Raw genomic sequence first — 22,119 nt, 5'->3', positions numbered from 1 at the left:
CCGATTCAAACCATTCCAACTTCAAAATGTTCAGCCTGTTTAAAATTGTGTGCTCTCCTTCAACAATTTCTAAAAAATTCCCTGATTTCCAAGAATTCCCAGTTTTCCAGGACATTTTTCCCATTCAAATTAAATTGGCTATTTTTCTAACTTCCACTATTTCCACATTGTTCAAACCATTCCACCATCAAATCATTCCTCTTAATTACGACAAAAGACTAATTTTTTTCATGAACTGGAAAAATTCCCGAAATTCCAGGAATTCCAGAATACCATCCATTTTCTACCGCTTATTCCCTGTGTGGTCGCGGGGGGCGCTGGCGCCTATCTCAGCTACAATCGGGCGGAAGGTGGAGTACACCCTGGACAAGTCGCCACCTCATCGCAGGAATTCCATAATACCATTTCCTAATTCAAAATGTAACTACTTCAACATTTTGCAACCAATTTGAAAAATTCCAACACCAACCATTCATTCATTCAACTCATTCAGATCATTCAAGGTTTTTTTTATTTTATTTTATTTTTTTAGCAATTCCCTCTTTTCCCGAAATTCCCAAATTTCCATGAAATTCCCATTGAAAAGAATGGCACACTTTTCAAAGTTACACAACTCCCAAATTTTTTATCCGATTCAAACCATTCCAACTTCAAATGTTCAGCCTGTTCAAAATTGTGTGCTCTCTTTCAACTATTTTCAAAATACCCGGATTTCCAAGAATTTCCAGTTTTCAGGGACATTTTCCGATTGAAATTGAATTGGCCATTTTTCTAACTTCAACCATTTCCACATTTTTCAACCAATTAAAACTATTCCACCTTCAACACATTTCACCATCCTGGACATTCAAGCTATCATTTTGTGAAGTTCCAAAAAATTCCAGGAAATCCTAGAATTCCCGTTTTTTTCAAACCCTTTTTTCACCCTTTTTTTTGTCTACTACTACTTCCACACTTTTCAACCGTTCCACCGTCAAATCATTCCTCTTAATTAGGACAAAAAAACCATGTTGTTTTTTTAACTGGAAAAATTCCCTAAATTCCAGGAATTCCATAATACCATTTCTAAATTCAAAGTGTTACCACTTAAACATTTCTCAAACGATTTTGAAAAGTTCCAACACCAACCATTCATTCATTCAACTCATTCAGATCATTCAGGGTTTGTTTTTTTTTAGCATTTTTCCAAAAAATCTCTCTTTTCCCGAAATCTCCATGAAATTCCAATTGAAAAGAATGGCACCCTTTTCAAAGTTATACCACTCCCAAATTTTTTATCCGATTCAAACTATTCCAACTTGAAAATATTCAGCCTGTTCAAAATTGTGTGCTCCTTCAACAATTTAAAAAAATTCCCGGAATTCCCAGTTTTCAGGGACATTTTCCCCATTCAAAATTAACCGTCCATTTTTCAGACTTCCACATTTTTCAACCTATTCAAACCATTCCAACGTCAACACATTCCACTCATCCAACTAACACTTTCCCAAGTTCCAAACCAAATTCCGGTTTTCCTGGAAATTCAAACTCTTCAACATTCAAGCCATTCAAACTATTCTTACATTCATACTACATTATTTCACTTCAACTTCAGCATTGGAGCATTCACACAATTCCTTCAGGAATTCCTTCTTCTATTACTCAACAACTTCTTCTTCTACAGATTTTAACACGCTCTACCTTCCACATTTTTCTCCCGATTCAAACCGGTCCAACTACAACCTGTTCAGCCTAATCGGGAATCACGGGCTTTCCCTTAACAAATTCCAAAAATTCCCTGATTTCCCAGAATTCCCGGTTTTCCGGGACATTTTTCCCATTCAAAATTAATTGGCAATTTTTCAAACTTCTACCATTTCCACATTTTTCAACCTATTCAAACCATTCCACTTTCAACACTATTCACCATTCTGGAAATTCAAACTACTCTTTTCCAATTTTCCCAAAAAATTCCAGAATTTTCCATAGTTCCTGCTTCTCCCAAGCCCTATTTCCACCCTTTTTTCTGGCCACTACTTACACATTTATCAACGCATTTCAATCGTTCCACCTTCAAAACAATTCTCTTATTTAAGCCAAAAAAAACGAAGATGTTTTTTGAACTGGAAAATTTCCCGAAATTCCAGGAATACCGTAATACCATTTCTCAATTCAACATGTTACGACTTCAACATTTTTCCACCAATTTGAAAAATTTCAACACCAACCATTTCAACTCATTCAAGACCAATCAAGTTGTTTACCTTTTTTTTTTTCAAATTATTATTATTCCCACTTTTCTCAAAATTCCCATTTAAATCAATGGGACATTCTTTAAAGTTCCACAATTCCCACATTTTTCATCTGATTCAAAATGTTCCAAATTCCAAATATCAAGCCTGTTCAGGAATTGTGTGCTCTACTTCAACATTTATATATATATAAAAAAAAAAAATCCAGGATTTAATTTCAACTTCAGCATTAGTGCAGGGATTGTCTCATCTCGTTAAAAAGTAACATTTAAATAGTGTGTATTTACTTGCAACAAAAGAGGGAAAATAACATTTGTACGCACTTATAACCCTAAAAACCTTCAGTATATCATTATGTGGAATTAAATTATGGAATGTCTTCAGCAAAGAAATCAAACATACTAATATGATCCACTTCAAGAAACTCTTCCAACTTAAAGTGTTTAAAAGTATACAGGAGAAGAACCATTTTATTTCATCCATCCATTCATGTTCTAGATCATCTTATTTATCTCACCATATGAAATATAAATTAACTAATTATTTATTTATTTTTAATGTTCCTACTAATGGAGTATATTGTGAATAAGTTGAGGATCGGATAGGATGGGATAGGTCTTTATTGTCATTGCACAAATAACGAAACTTTGTTTTCGGCACAAACCTGTTCAAGATTAGACAGTGTACAGGGTTACAGAACAAGAACGCTGACGGGTTGCCAGAAGGCGCCCCGTAAAAGATGGGGAAAAGTTAAACGCTGGGGAAGGATGACTAACAAAATACAATCCGAACTGGACTCCTAAGGGTGCCCAGTCTGGAGTGGGAAAAACCTCCATAGCAAAGCACATATACATATTACAACATGCATCTCGAGATATCTAGCAACAGAGGGAAGGTAGTTCAAGGTCATGGTGGTAGGCCGCAGCGCTCAGGCGCTGACCATCCATTCATCACCCCTATGGGATTTGCGTTGAGGGCGTTGGGTTGGGGGGGATAGGGTGTGTATGTGTGGCGTATATTATTGTGGATGCGTGTGTGTGTTTCAACCCGTAGGAAGTGAGCAAAAGTGTTAGCAATTTCTATGTAAAGGAAAAGGGGTTGGATAAGCTGTGCTTCTTCCTACTCCTTTTTGAACATGTTGAATAGACGAACTGGAAATTGAATGGATGCATGTTCGATATAAACACAAACTCAAAACAATCCAAAGGTAGTCAAACATAAATTAATATCAACAGTATCAAATTGGCCCTAGTGTGTGAATGTGAGTGTGAATGTTGTCTGTCTATCTGTGTTGGCCCTGCGATGAGGTGGCGACTTGTCCAGGGTGTACCCTGCCTTCCGCCCGATTGTAGCTGAGATAGGCGCCAGCGCCCCCCGCGACCCCGAAAGGGAATAAGCGGTGTAAAAAATGGATGGATGGTATCAATAATAAACCGAAACGAAGGTGACGTTCCTATTTATTGTTGCACACTCCATCCACATAGCAGCAGTAATGAGCATTTGAACAGCTTTTTAGTTGTCATTCCAATTACAGCCTCAGAGTGGCAGTGCCGAGCGTCTAAACCGTCCATATCTCAACCGCTTCAAACAAGCACACGAAGAAGAAAGAAAACCGGGAAGAAGAAGAAGAATAAAGAAATAATCGTCGCTACTCAAGTCATGTAAGTATGTCTTATTTGGGAAAAAAAAGCTCACATTAGACCGTTCCGTCGGTTTTGAAACTCAACAAACGCCGACGTAGATGTGACTTATGGTCTTATTGTTGGAGGTGTGTGTATAATAACGGCAGCCTGGCCTAGACAGGATGTTCATGGCTAATGCTTGGCTCGCCATGTGTCATGGCAACACTATTCTGATGGAAATACCGTGATACACGTTTAAAAATATATATTCTCATTGGCATTGCTTCATCTATAAAGATGTTATGTTATTTCCCGTGTTATGCGAGACATTTTTAATTCTTCATTCATTTAATGAAAGCAACGCTCCTATTGTTCCACACGAACCGGTGACGTCGACAATGACGTCATTTCTGTCTTTCGCGACAAAGAACAATTTGGTAATATATTCGTTTTTTTAATTTTGTCCAAAAATAAACTCTTGCGTGCTGATTTTGACATTATTTTCAAGAAATGTTGCCGTCAACGTAAATTCTTCACAAAGTACCGCCGGAAATAACGCATGAAAAATATCAGCAATTAAAATGAGATGCTTTCTCATTGTAAATAAATATTACAAAATAATACGACTTCTATGAAAAATATTAAATTTACAAATGTATTTTTTTAAAATATTATATTTCATAATTGTATCATTTTTTCATGTGTGTCCCGACATTAGGAACACGATGTGGATTTATAAAATGTTAATTTAAGATTAAAAATGAAATTTCAAAAAAAAAATGGCGTGATGTTACAATGACATCCATTTTTTAAATGACAAAAGCTTGATATAAAATTTTAAATAATTGTATATTCAATTCAAAACTGTATAATCGTATTTTTACAAATTTATAACAAAACAAAATGCAACTAAAACATGTTCCAATCCGACGTTATCCGAAATCAGCCCCCCACCCAAAAAAATATAAGTGCTTATATGTAAAACGTATGATATCATGTGCGACACAAGCAGCCCTGCAGCATCGTTACTTGTGTGTGATGTCACGTGCGATACAAGCAGTCCTGCAGCGTCGTTACTTGTGTGATACAAGCAGCCCTGCAGCGTTGTTACTTGTGTGTGATGTCATGTGCGATACTAGTAGTCCTGCAGCGTTGTTACTTGTGTGTGATGTCATGTGCGATACTAGCAGTCCTGCAGCGTTGTTACTTGTGTGCGATGTCATGTGCGGTACAAGCAGTCCTGCAGCGTCTTTACTTGTGTGCTATGTAATGTGCGATACAAGCAGTCCTGCAGCGTCTTTACTTGCGTGCAATGTCATGTGCGATACAAGCAGTCCTGCAGCGTATTTACTTTTGTCTGTGAAATAATGTGCAATACAAGCAATCCTGCAGCGTCTTTACTTGCGTGCGATGTCATGTGCGATACACGCAGTCTTACAGCGTGTTTACTTGCGTGCGATATCATGTGCAACACAAGCAGTCTTGCAGTGTCTTTACTTGTGTGCGGTGTCTTATGCAATACAAGCAGTCCTACAGAGTGTTTACTTGTGTGTGATATCATGTGCGATACAAGCAGTCCTGCAGCGTGTTTACTTGCGTGTGATGTCATGTGTGATACAAGCAGTCCTGCGGCGTCTTTACTTGTGTGCGGTGTCATGTGCAATACAAGCAGTCCTACAATGTGTTTACTTGTGTGTGATATCATGTACGATACAAGCAGTCCTGCAGCGTGTTTACTTGTGTGTGATATCATGTGCGATACAAGCAGTCCTGCGGCGTCTTTACTTGCGTGCGATGTCATGTGCGATACAAGCAGTCTTACAGCGTGTTTACTTGCGTGCGATATCATGTGCGACACAAGCAGTGTCTTTACATGTGTGCGGTATCATGTGCGATACAAGCAGTCCTACAGAGTTTTTACTTGTGTGTGATATCATGTGCGATACAAGCAATCCTGAAGCGTGTTTACTTGCGTCTTTACTTGCGTGCAGTGTCATGTGCGACACAAGCAGTCCTGCAGCGTCTTTACTTGTGTGTGATATCATGTGCGATACAGGCAGCTCTACGACATCTTTATTTGTGTGTGATATCATATTTTCTCCAGACAACGTTATGTTTGAATAGAACAGGGGTGTACAATCTGTTTTACCTAAAGGCCCTGATGGGCTATAGAAAAAAAAAAATATATATATATATATATATATATATATATATATATATATATATATATATATATATATATATATATATATATATATATATATATATATATATATATATATATATATATATATATGTGCATATACTCATTTTGTCCACAAGATGGCGACAAAGCAATGCAAAAATTGACTTTTAGAATGCAGCCTGATTTCTTATGAAACTCATCTTGTCTTGTTTAGACTATTATGATGGAGTGATTATTTGTAGAAATGCTGTATTTCCAGCATCACACAGCAGGATAAGTATTTAATCCCTCTTACAGAATGCCTAAAACCAAGGAAGTTCTGTCCTCCACTAGTGGAAGCGACTCTGAGAGCGAGGTTGAAACCAAGGTTGGTGTTTTTATTCATGCGACACTCACCACGTGAAATCTGTACGCTCTAGAAAGATCTCTGTCGTTTCTAGACAAAGAAAAGGAAGTCCAGCACGCCAGAGAAAACGGTAAAGAAAGCAAAAGGTGGGGAGACCTCTAAGCCGGGAGGCTCGTCCAAAGACGGCGGCAAGAGCGAGGACAACATGTTTCAGGTGACGGACAGTACTTCAGCTAGCAAGCCCAGCGCACAAAACTCCCACTTTATGTTGGGCTTTTCAAGTGGTCGTCAACAAAGGCGTGTGATGGATGCGCAGGAAAGGGAGCGTGGAGGTGGAGAAGTGAAATAACTGCAGGTGTTGTTGGCAGATTGGAAGGATGAGATACGTGAGTGTCCGGGACTTCAGAGGAAAAGTTCTGATCGACATCCGAGAGTACTGGAACAACTCAGACGGGGATATGAAGCCTGGGAAGAAAGGTAAACCCCCAGGAGCCGCTTAAGCTGCTTTTGAATTTGGAGAACTGAATTTTTGCCGTCAAAAAGCATTTCAAAAAAGCAAGTGCTTTTTTAAAAAATTCAGTGTATAAAAATCAATGTTTGAAAATATTCAGTGTAGAAAGATCAGTTTAAAAAAAAAAAAATCACTGTGTAAAAAGATCTGTGTTAAAACATTCAGTGTATAAAAATCAGTGAATAAAAAATTAGGTGTTTTAAGATTCACCGTATAAAAATTTACTATAAAAAAATCTGTGCACCAAAAGTCATTGTATATAAATTCAGTGTTTAAAAATTGCCTGTATAAAAATCAGTGTTTAACAATGAATTGTATAAAAATTGTCTTTTCAAATTCACTGTACAAAAATTCAGTGTATAAAAAATTCAGTGTTTTCAAATCAGTGTTTAACAATTGTATAAAAATTCAGCACATAACAATTGAGTGTATAAAAAAATCTAGTTTTTACAAAAGTTCACAATATAAACTCAGCATATGAAAATTCAGGCTTAAAATAAAATTCTGTAAGTAAGTAAATAAAAAAATCAGCATTTTAAAATTCATTATAAAAATTCACTGTATAAAAAAATAATTTTTACCAAAATTCAGTGTATAAAAATCCAGTGTTTTAAAATTGACGTAAAAAAACAGTGTTTTCAAATTCACACTATAAAAAAAAATCAGTGTTTAACAATTCATTGTATAAAAATTCAGCACTGAACAATTCTGTGCATAAAAAGTGTTTAACAATTCACAATAAAAAAAAATCAGCATCTGAAAATTGAGTTAAAAAAAATCAGTGTTTATCAATTCAGTGTATAAACATCAGTGAATAAAAAAATGCAGTGTTTTAAAATTCACTGTATAAAGATTCAGCGTTTTTAAAATTCACTATATAATAAAATCAGTGTTTAACAATTCATTGTATACAAATTCAGCACATAATTGAGTGTACAAAAAAATCAAGTGTTTTAAAAGTCGCAATCAAAATTGAGCGTATTAAAATTCAGCGTTAAAAAAAATCTGTGTTTAACATTTCAGTGTATAAAAATTCAGTTTTTCACATTTCAGTGTAAAAAAATCAGTATATAAAAATTCAGTGTATAAAAAAGACCAGTATGTAACATTTCAGTGTATAAAAATTTGGTGTTAAAAAAATCAGCGTCTAGTGTTTTACAATTCACTGTACCAAAATCAGTGCCTAACAAATCATGGTATAAAAAAATCATCACATAAAAAATGAGTGTATAAACAGATCCAAGTGTTTTATAATTCACAATAAAAATGAATCATATATGAAAATTCAGTGTTAAACAATTCAATGTATTAAAAAATAATTTTTGGACATTTCGGTGTATAAAAATTCAGTTTTAAAAAAATCCAGTGTAAAAATCAGTATTTTTTAAAAATCTGTATAAAAAAAGATCAGTATGTAACAATATTTCAGTGTATAAAAAATTGCTGTAAGAAATCAGCATGTAAAAACCAGTTATTTTTTTTAAAAATTCCATCCATCCATTTCTACCGCATTTCCCCCTGAGGTTTGCGGGGGAAGCTGGAGCCTATCCCATAAGCAAATATGTATAAAAATTCAGTGTACGGGGAAAAAAAATCAATGTTTAACAATTCATTGCATAATAATCGGCTGCTTCAAAACGCAAGACCCACTTCCGGTAAAGAAGACTACCGCAATGGATCGTGTCCCAGCAGCCAATGAGGTGTCAAGTTTGAAGTCAGGTGACACAGGTCTAACTAAGAGGCAGGTTAAGCGGCACTACACGCCATGTCATCTGCTGTACATGCACACATCCTTATTATGAACACTTTAAACAGCAAATGTTTCTGGGAATAAGTGAAAATATCCCTAGGTTTTGCAAAAAAAAAAAACGGATAAAAGCTGATCACATGATGGTCCAAACAATCACACAATAAGGACTCATACCAAAAATGTTATAACAGACCATCTCAAAGACGCAACCAAATAGTAGTTTTTACTAAAAAACACATTCAGAATGTAGATGAAAATACAATATGAACAATACAAGACTGAATATTAGGATTAAATAAATGTTGCTTTCTTAACGGACATCTTTTATAAACAACATAGATGCAAAAAACATGTTAAAACATAAACACAAAGAGTCAACAACATCCACATATTTCTGTAGTACATTGAAACAAAAACACAAATAGTCAAAAACATCCAAAATTTTGGATATAATATCACTTTTTTGTAGAACATGGAAACATAAAATAGTCAAAAACATCCACATTGGATATAACATTAATTTTCGTTATTACATTAAAACAAAATAGTCAAAAACATCCACATTTTGGATATATCACTTTTCTGTAGAACATTTAAACATAAAATGAGGGGGCGACTTGTCCAGGGTGTACGCCGCCTTCCGCCCAATTGTAGCTGAGATCCACCAGCGCCCCCCGCGACCTCATAGGGAATAAGCGGTAGAAAATGGATGGATGGATAGTCAAAAAGATCCACATATTGGATGTAATATTACTTTTCTGTAGTACATTGAAACAAAACAATCAACAACATCCACATATTGGATATATTAATTTTCTGTAGTACATTGAAACAAAATGGTCAAAAACATCCACATATTGGATACATCACTTTTCTGTAGAACATTGAAACAAAAACACAAATAGACAAAACTATCCATATTTTGGATATAATATCACTTTTCTGTAGAACATGGAAACATAAAATAGTCAAAAACATCCACATATTGAATATAATATTAATTTTCTGTAGTACATTGAAACAAAATAGTCAAACATCCACATATTGGATATATTACTTTTCTGTAGAACATTAAAACCAAAACACAAATAGTCAAAAACAATCACATATTAGAATGTTTTATTTGTAGATGGTGTAATGATAAGCGTGACCAGCAGATGGCAGTCAAAAGAGGTACATGTAGACTGCCATGTGACGCCAGGAAACAACATCAAAACTTTAAATGTTCCATTGAGAATATAGAACATTACACAGGGCTCTCAAAAATCTGTCACAATGTTTTAGTAGTACTTTGGTGAGCTATAAAGCCGCACCACTTGATGGATTGTCCAACATTACGGCTACTGTAGTCATACTCAGGAGTATTATTATGGTGTGTGTATATCTACCACAAAATGGCACCTATTAGCAGACATATTATCTGGCCTTTAGTCAAACCTACTTTTCTTAGTTTTTGGCACTTGCTGATGTGTATTTGGGATCTGCTTCAGTCCTGAAAATTTGCGCGCGTCCACCATTGTAGTCTGTGCTGATACCATAGTCCATAAGCTTCTTGTCTATCTTTTTGTTATGTGACATTCATCCAGTTCTAACTTGAATCTGTCAGTAGACTCGCTGTGGAAGCGCTAAAAACTACCGGTGTAGTGAGTTTAAAGTTAAAGTACCAATGACTTTATATTATTCACAAACGGAACTTTAGTTCTGGAGAATTCCGGTACTCTCGTTGCTTGAGGGTTGCCGGTTCGATCCCCACTTCCGCCATCCGTCACTGCCGTTGTTTCCTTGGGCAAGACACTTTACCCACCTGCTCCCCGTGCCACCCACACTGGTTTAAATGTAACTTAGATATTGGGTTTCACTATGTAAAGCGCTTTGAGTCACTAGAGAAAAAGTGCCATATAAATATAATTCACTTCACTACTCTCGTGGTTTATGTACGTACATGCTAGTACTCTCATTTATGTACTTACATACTAGTACTCTCGTTGCTTATGTACTTACATACTAGTACTCTCGTTGTTTATGTGCTTACCAAACGCTACACACACGGAACTTTAGTTTTTAGAGTCTGGTAGTCTCGTTGTTTATGTACTTACATACTAATCCTCTTGTTTATGTGCTTACATACCAGTACTCTTATTGTTTATGTACTTGCATGCTAGTACTCTTGATGTTAATGTACTTGCATACTAGTACTCGCGTTGCTTATGTACTTACATACTAGTACTCTCGTTGTTTATGTGCTTAGATACTGATACTCTCGTTGTTTATGTGCTTACCGAACTCTGCATTATTCACCCATGGAACTTTAGTTTTTAGAGAGTTCCGTCTAGTCTCGTTGTTTATGTACTTACATATTAGTACTGTCGTTGTTTATGTACTTACATACTACTACTCTCATTGTTTATGTGCTTACCAAACTGCATTATTCACCCACGGACCTTTAGTTCTTAGAGAGTTCCGTCTACTCTCGTTGTTTATGTACTTACATATTAGTATTGTCGTTGTTTATGTGCTTACATACTAGTACTCTTGATGTTAATGTACTTGCATACTAGTACTCGCGTTGCTTATGTACTTTCATACTAGTACTCTCGTTGTTTATGTGCTTACATACTAGTACTTTTGTTGTTTATGTGCTTACATACTAGTACTTTTGTTGCTTATGTGCTTACATACTAGTACTCTCGTTGTTTATGTGCTTACCAAACTCTACATTACTCACCCACAGAACTTTAGTTCTTAGAGAGTTCCGGTACTGTCGTTGTTTATGTACTTGCATACTAGTACTCTCGTTGTTTTTGTGCTTACATACTTGTACTCTTGTTGTTAATGTACTTACATACTAGTACTCTAGCTGCTTATGTGCTTACATACTAGTACTCTCGTTGTTTATGTGCTTACCAAACTCTACATTACTCACCCACAGAACTTTAGTTCTTAGAGAGTTCCGGTACTGTCTTTGTTTATGTACTTGCATATTAGTACTCTCGTTGTTTATGTGCTTACATACTTGTACTCTTGTTGTTAATGTACTTTCATACTAGTACTGTAGTTGCTTATGTGCTTACATACTAGTACTCTCGTTGTTTATGTGCTTACATACTTGTACTCTTGTTGTTAATGTACTTACATACTAGTACTCTAGTTGCTTATGTGCTTACATACTAGTACTCTCGTTGTTTATGTGCTTACCAAACTCTACATTACTCACCCACAGAACTTTAGTTCTTAGAGAGTTCCGGTACTCTCGTTGTTTATGTATTTGCATACTAGTACTCTCGTTGTTTATGTGCTTACATACTTGTACTCTTGTTGTTAATGTACTTTCATACTAGTACTCTAGTTGCTTATGTGCTTATATACTAGTACACTCGTTGTTTATGTGCTTACATACTAATGCTCTTGTCGTTGATGTACTTGCATACTAGCACTGCCATTGTTTATGTACTCATGTCCAACTTTGTGTTTTCCATCTCAGGTATCTCCCTGAACCCAGAACAGTGGAGCCAGCTGAAGGAGCAGATTTCAGAAATCGATGATGCCATAAAGCGGGTATAAGCATTCCTTCCAAAGTCCAGCCTCTTTTTCTCACGTCTGGTTTGGAACGGTTTACGGACTTCTGGAACGCTGATCTAGTTTAGTCTTTTTCACCTACACCCTCTTTTCAACCTAGTTCAAGTAGCAGCGTCAAAGTGTGCGTGCGTGCGTGTGTGTCATGTTCCAGTCAAGTGTTGCTGAAATGTATGAGTGGATAGTCAAGCTGCCGATCCACTCACTCATTTCACTTCCTCCTTGGACTTATTTCTAATCGTTGCGCGTGTGTGTCATGTTCCAGTCAAGTGTTGGTGATAGCGTGAGTGGATCGTCAAGCTGTCGATCCACTCACTCATTTCACTTCCTCCTTGGACTTATTGCTAATTGTTGCGCGTGCGCGCGTGTGTGTCATGTTCCAGTCAAGTGTTGGTGATAGCGTGAGTGGATCGTCAAGCTGTCGATCCACTCACTCATTGCACTTCCTCCTTGGACTTAATTCTGATATTTGGGTGCTGCAGAATTCTGACGTCTGTATCAATTCCTACAGACTGTTGTTAGTTTTTCAAAATAAATGGCATCATTGAAAAGGTGGTATGGTATCGAATAATCCTTTGTGTCCAATCAGTTCCTCTCACTTGTATCATTTTGATCATTGAGCGTTTTCATGGGACTAATTTATTGTCTTGAATTATTGTGTAGACTTTTCACCAGAGTAGTCACAGCAACACGAACAAGACCACATTTTAGACCGACACAAGACTGGATCACATCAAATTACTTCATTTTCTTGATTCTTTTGTCTACATTTGTGTTTCTGTTCAGGTAATTGTAGCATAAAAGTAAGTAGTTGTGTAATGTCCATAATTATATTGTTTCTTCCTTGTCACTGTCACGTTACACACAACATGCAATATTACATGGATATGATACTTCAAGGTACTCAAAGCACTTTGACACTATTTCCACATTCACTCATTCATACATACATCCACACGCACATTCATCCATTCATACACACATCTATGCACACATTCATACACACATGCATATTCACCCATTCATACACACATCTATGCGCACACACATATGCAGTCACCCATTACACATTCACATGCACATTTACTTATTCATGCACTCATTCACACGCACATTGACACACATTCACCCATTCAAATGTATGTACTGTACACATGCACATCAACAAGCACATTCACCCATTCATACACAAGCACATTCACCCATTCATAAACGCATTCACTCATTTATACGCACATTCAACCATTCATACACATTGACATGCACGTTGACCCATTCATATGCACATTTGCACGCAGATTCACCCATTCACAAACACATTCACTCAAATATATTCACACATCCATATGCACGTTCACCCATTCATACACACATCCATTCATCAACGCCCATTCATACACATTCACATGCACATTTACTTATTCATGCACCCATTCACACGCACATTGACACACACACATTCACCCATTCATATGTACTTACACATTCAAACACACTTTCACCCATTCATACACAGGCACATTCACCCATTCATACACATTGACATGCACTTTGACCCATTCATATGCACATTTGCACGCAGATTCACCCATTCACACGCACATTCACTCATTCAAACATATTCACACATCCATACGCACATTCACACACGTTCTCCCATTCATACACAGATTCATCCATTCACGTATGCCCATTCATACACATTCACATGCACATTTACTTATTCATACATCCATTCACACGCACATTGACAGACACATTCACCCATTCAGACACACATCCACACACACATTCACCCATTCATATACAATACAGGCACATTCACCCATTCATACACGCATACACTCATTTATACGTACATTCAGCCATTCATACACACATTCAGCCGTTCATACACATTGGCACGCACGTTGACCCATTTATATGCACATTCACACGCAGATTCACCCTTTCACACACATTCACTCATTCATTCATATTCACGCACATCCACACACACATTCACCCATTCATATCCAGGCACATTCACCCATTCATACACGCATTCACTCATTTATACTAATATTGAGCCATTCATACACATTGACATGCACGTTGATCCATTCATATGCACATTCGCACGCAGATTCACTCATACACACACATTCACTCATTCATTCATATTCACCCATCCATACACACATTCACACACGTTCACCCATTCATAGATACATTCATACACACATTCACCCACAATTACCAGCATGCAAAGCCCTAAGCACGACTCATCAGGAGCAAGGGTGAAGTGTTTTGCTCAAGGACACAACTGACGAGGATGGCAGAGGCCGGGGACCGAACCAGGAACCCTCAGGGTGCTGGCACGGCTGCTCCAGCACCCGAGCCAATTCCTTCTTGCTCTTTACAAGCGACATTAATAATTAAACACTAATTGTCTTTTGATTAAAATACACTCATTGTGATTTAGACTTGAAGTAAAAAAAGAGTTGCTAATTATCATTTATTGAATTGACAAAGAGTCCCTACTTGTCATTGAGTGTCTCCTGGCATACAGCAGTGGTGCTGTAAGAGGAAGTAACAACAAGAATAAGAAGGCGTGCGACAAAGGAGGAAAAGGAAGCGAGAAAGAACTTGCGTTGGACTGCTGATGGACATCTTTGTGGTGTAAATGATGTGAAGACAACATATTTGTGGTCTAGATGACATAAGGGTGTCCTTATGTGCACTTGGCATGTTTCTAATTATCACCACCTGGTGGTAAGTCTGCTCCGATGGTGGGGGAGGAGGCCGGACAAACATGGCTTGCCCAAACGCAATGTGAGGGACTCTAGGGAACTTCTGGCAGAGTCTCCCGCTCCCGTCAGAGAAAGTTTCAATTCCCACCTCCGGAAGAACTTTGAACTTGTCACGAGGAAGGGGCTGGACATTGAGTCCGAGTGGACTGCGTTCTTTGGTCGAGGCGGCTGATCAAAGCTGTGGCCGTAAGGAGGTCGGTGTCTGATGTGGCAGTAATCCCAGTAACCAGATGTCGTCAACCTGAAGAAGACACTTTGGGGTCCTTTTGAGACTATGGAGTCAGGGGCTTGGGCGGTCGTGAAGGCAAGAACTCGGGACATTAGAGGAGTTGGAAGTGCTTCAAAGTGTTTCTAGACCACCATCCGCCACCTAAAGGGCGAAGCAGTGTACTCTCAACACCGTTTACGGTGGGGATGGTGTGCTGCTGACCTTCAATCAATCAATCAATGTTTACTTATATAGCCCTAAATCACTAGTGTCTCAAAGGGCTGCACAAACCACTACCACATCCTCGGTAGGCCCACATAAGGGCAAGGAAAACTCACACCCAGTGGGACGTCGGTGACAATGATGACTATGAGAACCTTGGAGAGGACGAAAGCAATGGATGTCGAGCGGGTCTAACATGATACTGTGAAAGTTCAATCCATAATGGATCCAACACAGTCGCGAGAGTCCAGTCCAAAGCGGATCCAACACAGCAGCGAGAGTCCCGTTCACAGCGGAGCCAGCAGGAAAACATCCCAAGTGGAGGCGGATTAGCAGCACAGAGATGTCCCCAGCCGATACACAGGCCAGCAGTACATGGCCACCGGATCGGACCGGACCCCCTCCACAAGGGAGAGTGGGACATAGGAGAAAAAGAAAACAAACGGCAGACCAACTGGTCTAAAAAGGGAGTCTATTTAAAGGCTAGAGTATACAAATGAGTTTTAAGGTGAGACTTAAATGCTTCTACTGAGGTAGCATCTCGAACTGTTACCGGGAGGGCATTCCAGAGTACTGGAGCCCGAAATGAAAACGCTCCAATAGCCTGCAGACTTTTTTTGGGGTTTGGGAATCACTAATAAGGCGGAGTCCTTTAAACGCAGATTTCTTGCCGGGACATATGGTACAATACAATCGGCAAGATAGGATGGAGCTAGACCGTGTAGTATTTTATACGTAAGTAGTAAAACCTTAAAGTCACATCTTAAGTGCACAGGAAGCCAGTGCAGGTGAGCCAGTACAGGCGTAATGTGATCAAACTTTCTTGTTCTTGTCAAAAGTCTAGCAGCCGCATTTTGTACCAACTGTAATCTTTTAATGCTAGACTGTAGAAGTTATGGAATACTTGAGGGAATACTTCGAAGACCTCCTCAATCCCACCTACATGTCTTTTTATGAGCATGCAGTGCCTAGGGAATCTCTTATTTCTGGGGCTGACGTTGCCAAGGTAGTTAAAAAGCTCCTTGGTGGCAAAGCCCCGCGGGTGGATGAGAGCCGTCCAGAGTTCCTAAAGGATTCGGATGCAGTAGGGCTGTCTTAGTTGACAAGACTTTGCAACATTGCATAAATCAGACATCAGGAGCGGTAGTTCTGGATTGGCAGTTGGTTGGCGATTGCTCTATTTGAAAAGAGGAACTGGAGAGTGTGCTCTAACTATCGTGGGATCACGCTCCTCAGCCTTCTCGAAAAGATCTATCCAGGTCTACTGGAGAGGAGGCTATGACGGATAGTCGAACCTCGGATTCAGTGGGGATTTCGTCCTGGTCATGGAATTGTGGACCAGCTCTATACTCTCGGCAGGATCCTTGAGGTTGGATGGGAGTTTGCCCAACCAGTCTACATGTGCTTTGTGAACTTGGAGAAGGCATTTGATCGTGTCCCTCGGGAAGTCCTGTGAGAAGTGCTCAGAGAGTATGGGGTATCGGACCGTCTGATTTGGGGGGCCTGCTTCCTGTACAATAGGTGTCAGAGCTTGGTCTGCATTGCCGGCAATAAGTCGGACCCGTTTCCAGTGAGGGTTGGACTTTGCCAGGGCCGCCCTTTGTCATCGATTCTGTTCATAAATCTTATGGACAGAATTTCTAGGCGCAGTCTGGGCGTTGAGAGAATCCGGTTTGGTGGCTGCAAGATTAAGTCTCTGCTTTTTGCAGATGATGTGGTCCTGATGGCTTCATGTGACCAGGATCTGAAGTGACTGCGATATCTCCATGTCTGAGTCCATGGTGCCATCTTCGCTTTGGAGAGGAGATCTTTCCCCAATTGAAGGAGTTCAAGTACCTCGGGGTTTTGTCCGGATTGAGGGAAGAGTGGATTGTGAGATCGACAGGCGGATCGGTGTGGCTTCTGCAGTAATGCGGACCCTGTACTGATTCGTCGTGGTGAAGAACGAGCTGAGCCGGAAGGCTACGATCTCAATTTACCGGCCGATCTATGTCGCTATCCTCAACTATGTTCATGATCTTTGGGTTATGACCGAAAAGGACAAGATCGGTAGCTAAAGAAGGACTTCCCCATTTTATCCCCTCTTTTACCACACAGGAAACACCTGCCAGGTGAACTGCTAATTTTTACAAATTATGTCCCGGCAAGAAATCTGCGTTTAAAGAACTCTGCCTTATTAGTGATTCCCAGACTCTAAGACGACCATGTGACGCGGGCCCAATGTGTCACCAAAAGATGAGCAAATATACCACAGTACTCAGACTATAGTGGCCATGAACTGTTGGCTTCTAGAGGAGGGGTAGACAAAGTGCGGCACATGGGCCCTCTGTGGGCCTTGACCCAATTGTCATTGGCCCTTGGCACGTTAGAAAATAAAACCAACAAACATGCAAAAATCAGGAAAACAGCCTGTGTGTGCGTGTGTAATATATATATATATATATATATATACACATATATACACACACACATATATATACATATATATGGGGCGGCATAGCTCGGTTGGTAGAGTGGCCGTGCCAGCAACTTGAGGGTTGCAGGTTCGATTCCCGCTTCCGCCATCCTAGTCACTGCCGTTGTGTCCTTGGGCAAGACACTTTACCCACCTGCTCCCAGTGCCACCCACACTGGTTTAAATGTAACTTAGATATTGGGTTTCACTATGTAAAGCGCTTTGAGTCACTAGAGAAAAGCACTATATAAATATAATTCACTTCACTACATACATGTGTGTGTATATATATATATATATGTATATATTAGTATTTATATATATGTGCGTATGTGTATATATGTGTTTATATATATATATACATATGTTTATATATGTGTATGTATATATATTATATATATATGTGTGTGTGTATGTATATCAATCAATCAATCAATGTTTACTTATATAGCCCTAAATATATATATATATATATATATGTTTATGTAGCTATATATATGCAAATACAACCCCTGTTTCCATATGAGTTGTGAAATTGTGTTAGATGTAAATATAAACAGAATACAATGATTTGCAAATCCTTTTCAACCCATATTCAGTTGAATATGCTACAAAGACAACCTATTTGATCTTCAAAATGATGAAACTTTTTTTTTGTGCAAATAATCATTAACTTTAGAATTTGATGCCAGCAACACGTGACAAAGAAGTTGGGAAAGGTGTCAATAAATACTGATAAAGTTGAGAACTTCTCATCAAACACTTATTTGGAACATCCCACAGGTGTGCAGGCTAATTGGGAACAGGTGGGTGCCATGATTGGGTATAAAAGCAGCTTCCATGAAATACTAAGTAATTCACAAACAAGGATGGGGCGAGGGTCACAACTTTGTAAGCAAATTGTCGAACAGTTTTAGAACAACATTTCTCAACGAGCTATTGCAAGGAATTTAGGGATTTTACCATCTACGGCAGTGGTCCCCAACCACCGGGCCGTGGCCCGATTGGTACCGGGCCGTGGCTGAATCTAGCTCTTGATAACACAACTTTGGTGAGGGCTGAGAGACTTTTTTTTATTTCATTTATTTTATTTAATAAATCGCCGTGGCCCGATTGGTACCGGGCCGCAAAAAAAATAAAAAATTATTAAATCAACATAAAAAACACAATATACACTTACAAATAGTGCACCAACCACAAAAAACTCCCTTTTTCATGACAAAAACGTCCCTTTTTCATGACAAAAAAGAAAAAAAAAGGACACCCCCCGGGCCGCGGGACAAATTATTAAGCGTATACAAAAAGGTTGGGGACCACTGATCTACGGTTGGCGTCACATTAGTGCCAAAAATCCAAGCGCATAAAAACTGTTATCGCGCGCTGATTCTCCACTACGTGCGTGCGCGGCACCTTTTTGCGTGCGTGAGGTGTCTTTGTGCGCACGCGCCGTCTTCGTTTTGGCACTTGTGGGCGGTTATGCTTACACAGCCCCTCCTTTCTGATTGGTCAGGCGAAAATAGCTGAGGGCCAATCAGAAGTATAACAGGGCGGGTCATCGTCAATATGTATCAAGATGATACAGCTCCTGTCGACAAACAAATTCTAAAAAGTCCAAATTTAGAGGAGTTGTGGAAAATGCGAACTGAATTTGATCTAAAAGTCTTTGAAGAAGGTCATGTCTGATCTTTTGAGAGAACATCACATAGTTAATGAAGTGTCAAGATTAATATCTCTCTTTTCATACAACCAGTCGACAGATGTCTATCAATGATGGAAATTATATTTTCAAATATGTTTTCTTTACTCACTTGTCTGTTTTGAAAATATTTTTATTCATTTAATATTTGTATATGTAAATATTGAATGTATGCCACAAAGTGGGACTATTAATTTTCGCACGAAGTGGAGAATCAGCACACGATAACAGTTTTAATGCGCTTGGATTTTTGGCACTAATGTGATGCCATACTACGGTCCGTAAAATCATCAACAGGTGCAGAGAATCTGGAGAAATCACTGCACGTAAGTGATGATATTATGGACTTTTGATCTCTCAGGCGGTACTGCATCAAAAACCGACATCAGTGTCTCAAAGATATCACCACATGGGCTCAGGAACACTTCATAAATTCACTGTCAGTAACTACAGTTGGTCGCTACATCTGTAAGTGCAAGTTAAAACTCTACTATGCAAAGCCAAACCCATTTATCAACAACACCAAGGAACGCCGCTGCTCATCTAAGATGGACTGATGCAAAGTGGAAAAGTGTTCTGTGGTCTGACGAGTCCGCATTTCAAATTATATTTGGAAACAGAGGACGTGGTGTCCTCCGGAACAAAGAGGAAAATAACCATCCGGATTGTTATAGGCACAAAGTTCAAAAGCCAGCATCTGTGATGGTATGGGGGTGTATTAGTGCCCAAGGCATGGCTAACTTACACATCTGTGAAGGCACCATTAATGCTGAATGGTCCATACAGGTTTTGGAGCAACATATGTTGTCATCCAAGCAACGGTATCATAAACGCCCCTGCTTATTTCAGCAAGACAATGCCAATTCACGTGTTACAACAGCATGGTTTCGTAGTAAAAGAGTGTGGGTACTTTCCTGGCCCGCCTGCAGTCCAGACAACATGTCTCCCAGCGAAAATGTGTGGCGTATTATGAAGCGTAAAATATGACAACGGAGAATCCGGACTGTTGAACAACTGTACATCAAGCAAGAATGGTAAAGATTTCCACTTTCAAAGCTTCAACAATTAGTTTCCTCAGTTCCCAAATGTTTATTGAGTGTTGTTAAAAGAAAATGTGATGTAACACAGTGGTGAACATGCCCTTTCCCAACTACTTTGGTACGTGTTGCAGCCATGAAATTCTAAGTTAATTATTATTTGCAAAAAAAAAAAAAAAAGTTTATGAGTTTGAACATCAAATATCTTGTCTTTGTAGTGCATTCAATTGAATATGGGTTGAAAAGGATTTGCAAATCATTGTATTCCAATTGTATTTACATCTAACACAATTTCCCAACTCATATGGAAACGGGGTTTGTATATGTGTATGTACATATATATATATATATATTATGAATGTGAGTGTGAATGTTGTCTGTCTATCTGTGTTGGCCCTGCGATGAGGTGGCGACTTGTCCAGGGTGTACCCCGCCTTCCGCCCGATTGTAGCTGAGATAGGCGCCAGCGCCCCCCGCGACCCCAAAAGGGAATAAGCGGTAGAAAATGGATGGATGGATATATATATATATATATATATATATGTGTATGTATATATACATATATACACATAAGTACACCTACACATATATGTATATATATATATGTATACATGTATATATGCCTCTATATATAAATAGACACATATATATCTATGTATATGCCTCTATATATAAATAGGCATATATATGTATAAATATATACATGCATATATATGTGTATGTATGTATAATTGTATGTGTGTGTGTATGTGTATATATATATATATGTATATATATGTGTGTGTATATATATATATACATGTATGTGTGTGTATATATATGTATGTGTATATATATGCATGTATGTATATATATGTGTGTATTTATCTATATATGTGTGTATATATGTATGTTTATATTTATATGTATGTATGGTGTATATATATATGTACGTATGTATGTGTTTATATGTGTGTATGTACATATGTGTATATATGTATGTATGTGTATGTATGTGTGTATATATATATATATGTGTGTGTGTATATATATGTATTTAAATATATATATATATATATATATATATATATGTATGGGCTTCACGGTGGAAGAGGGGTTAGTGCGTCCGCCTCACAATACGAAGGTCCTGCAGTCCTGGGTTCAAATCCAGGCTCGGGATCTTTCTGTGTGGAGTTTGCATGTTCTCCCCGTGAATGCGTGGGTTCCCTCCGGGTACTCCGGCTTCCTCCCACTTCCAAAGACATGCACCTGGGGATAGGTTGATTGGCAACACTAAATTGAATGTGAGTGTGAATGTTGTCTGTCTATCTGTGTTGGCCCTGCGATGAGGTGGCGACTTGTCCAGGGTGTACCCCGCCTTCCGCCCGATTGTAGCTGAGATAGGCGCCAGCGCCCCCCGCGACCCCAAAAGGGAATAAGCGGTAGAAAATGGATGGATGGATATACATGTATGTGTGTGTGTATATGCATGCACATATATATATATATATA

The 22,119-nt window shown here is 38.6% G+C and overlaps 1 protein-coding gene across 1 annotated transcript; it reads left to right on the top strand.

Annotated features, from left to right (window-relative positions):
* The first annotated feature begins 3,738 nt into the window (after positions 1-3,738).
* On the top strand, positions 3,739-12,773 carry LOC133550806 (activated RNA polymerase II transcriptional coactivator p15-like). The gene is made up of 5 exons (XM_061896858.1): positions 3,739-3,892; positions 6,336-6,405; positions 6,479-6,598; positions 6,753-6,861; positions 12,127-12,773. The coding sequence occupies exons 2-5, from the start codon at positions 6,337-6,339 to the stop codon at positions 12,204-12,206; spliced, it is 378 nt and encodes a 125-aa protein (XP_061752842.1). The 5' UTR covers positions 3,739-3,892; position 6,336; the 3' UTR covers positions 12,207-12,773.
* The last annotated feature ends 9,346 nt before the right edge of the window (positions 12,774-22,119 follow it).

The sequence above is a fragment of the Nerophis ophidion genome, linkage group LG01 (genome assembly GCF_033978795.1).
Source record: "Nerophis ophidion isolate RoL-2023_Sa linkage group LG01, RoL_Noph_v1.0, whole genome shotgun sequence".
Lineage (NCBI taxonomy): Eukaryota > Metazoa > Chordata > Actinopteri > Syngnathiformes > Syngnathidae > Nerophis > Nerophis ophidion.
This window is presented reverse-complemented; position numbering and strand designations above follow the sequence as displayed.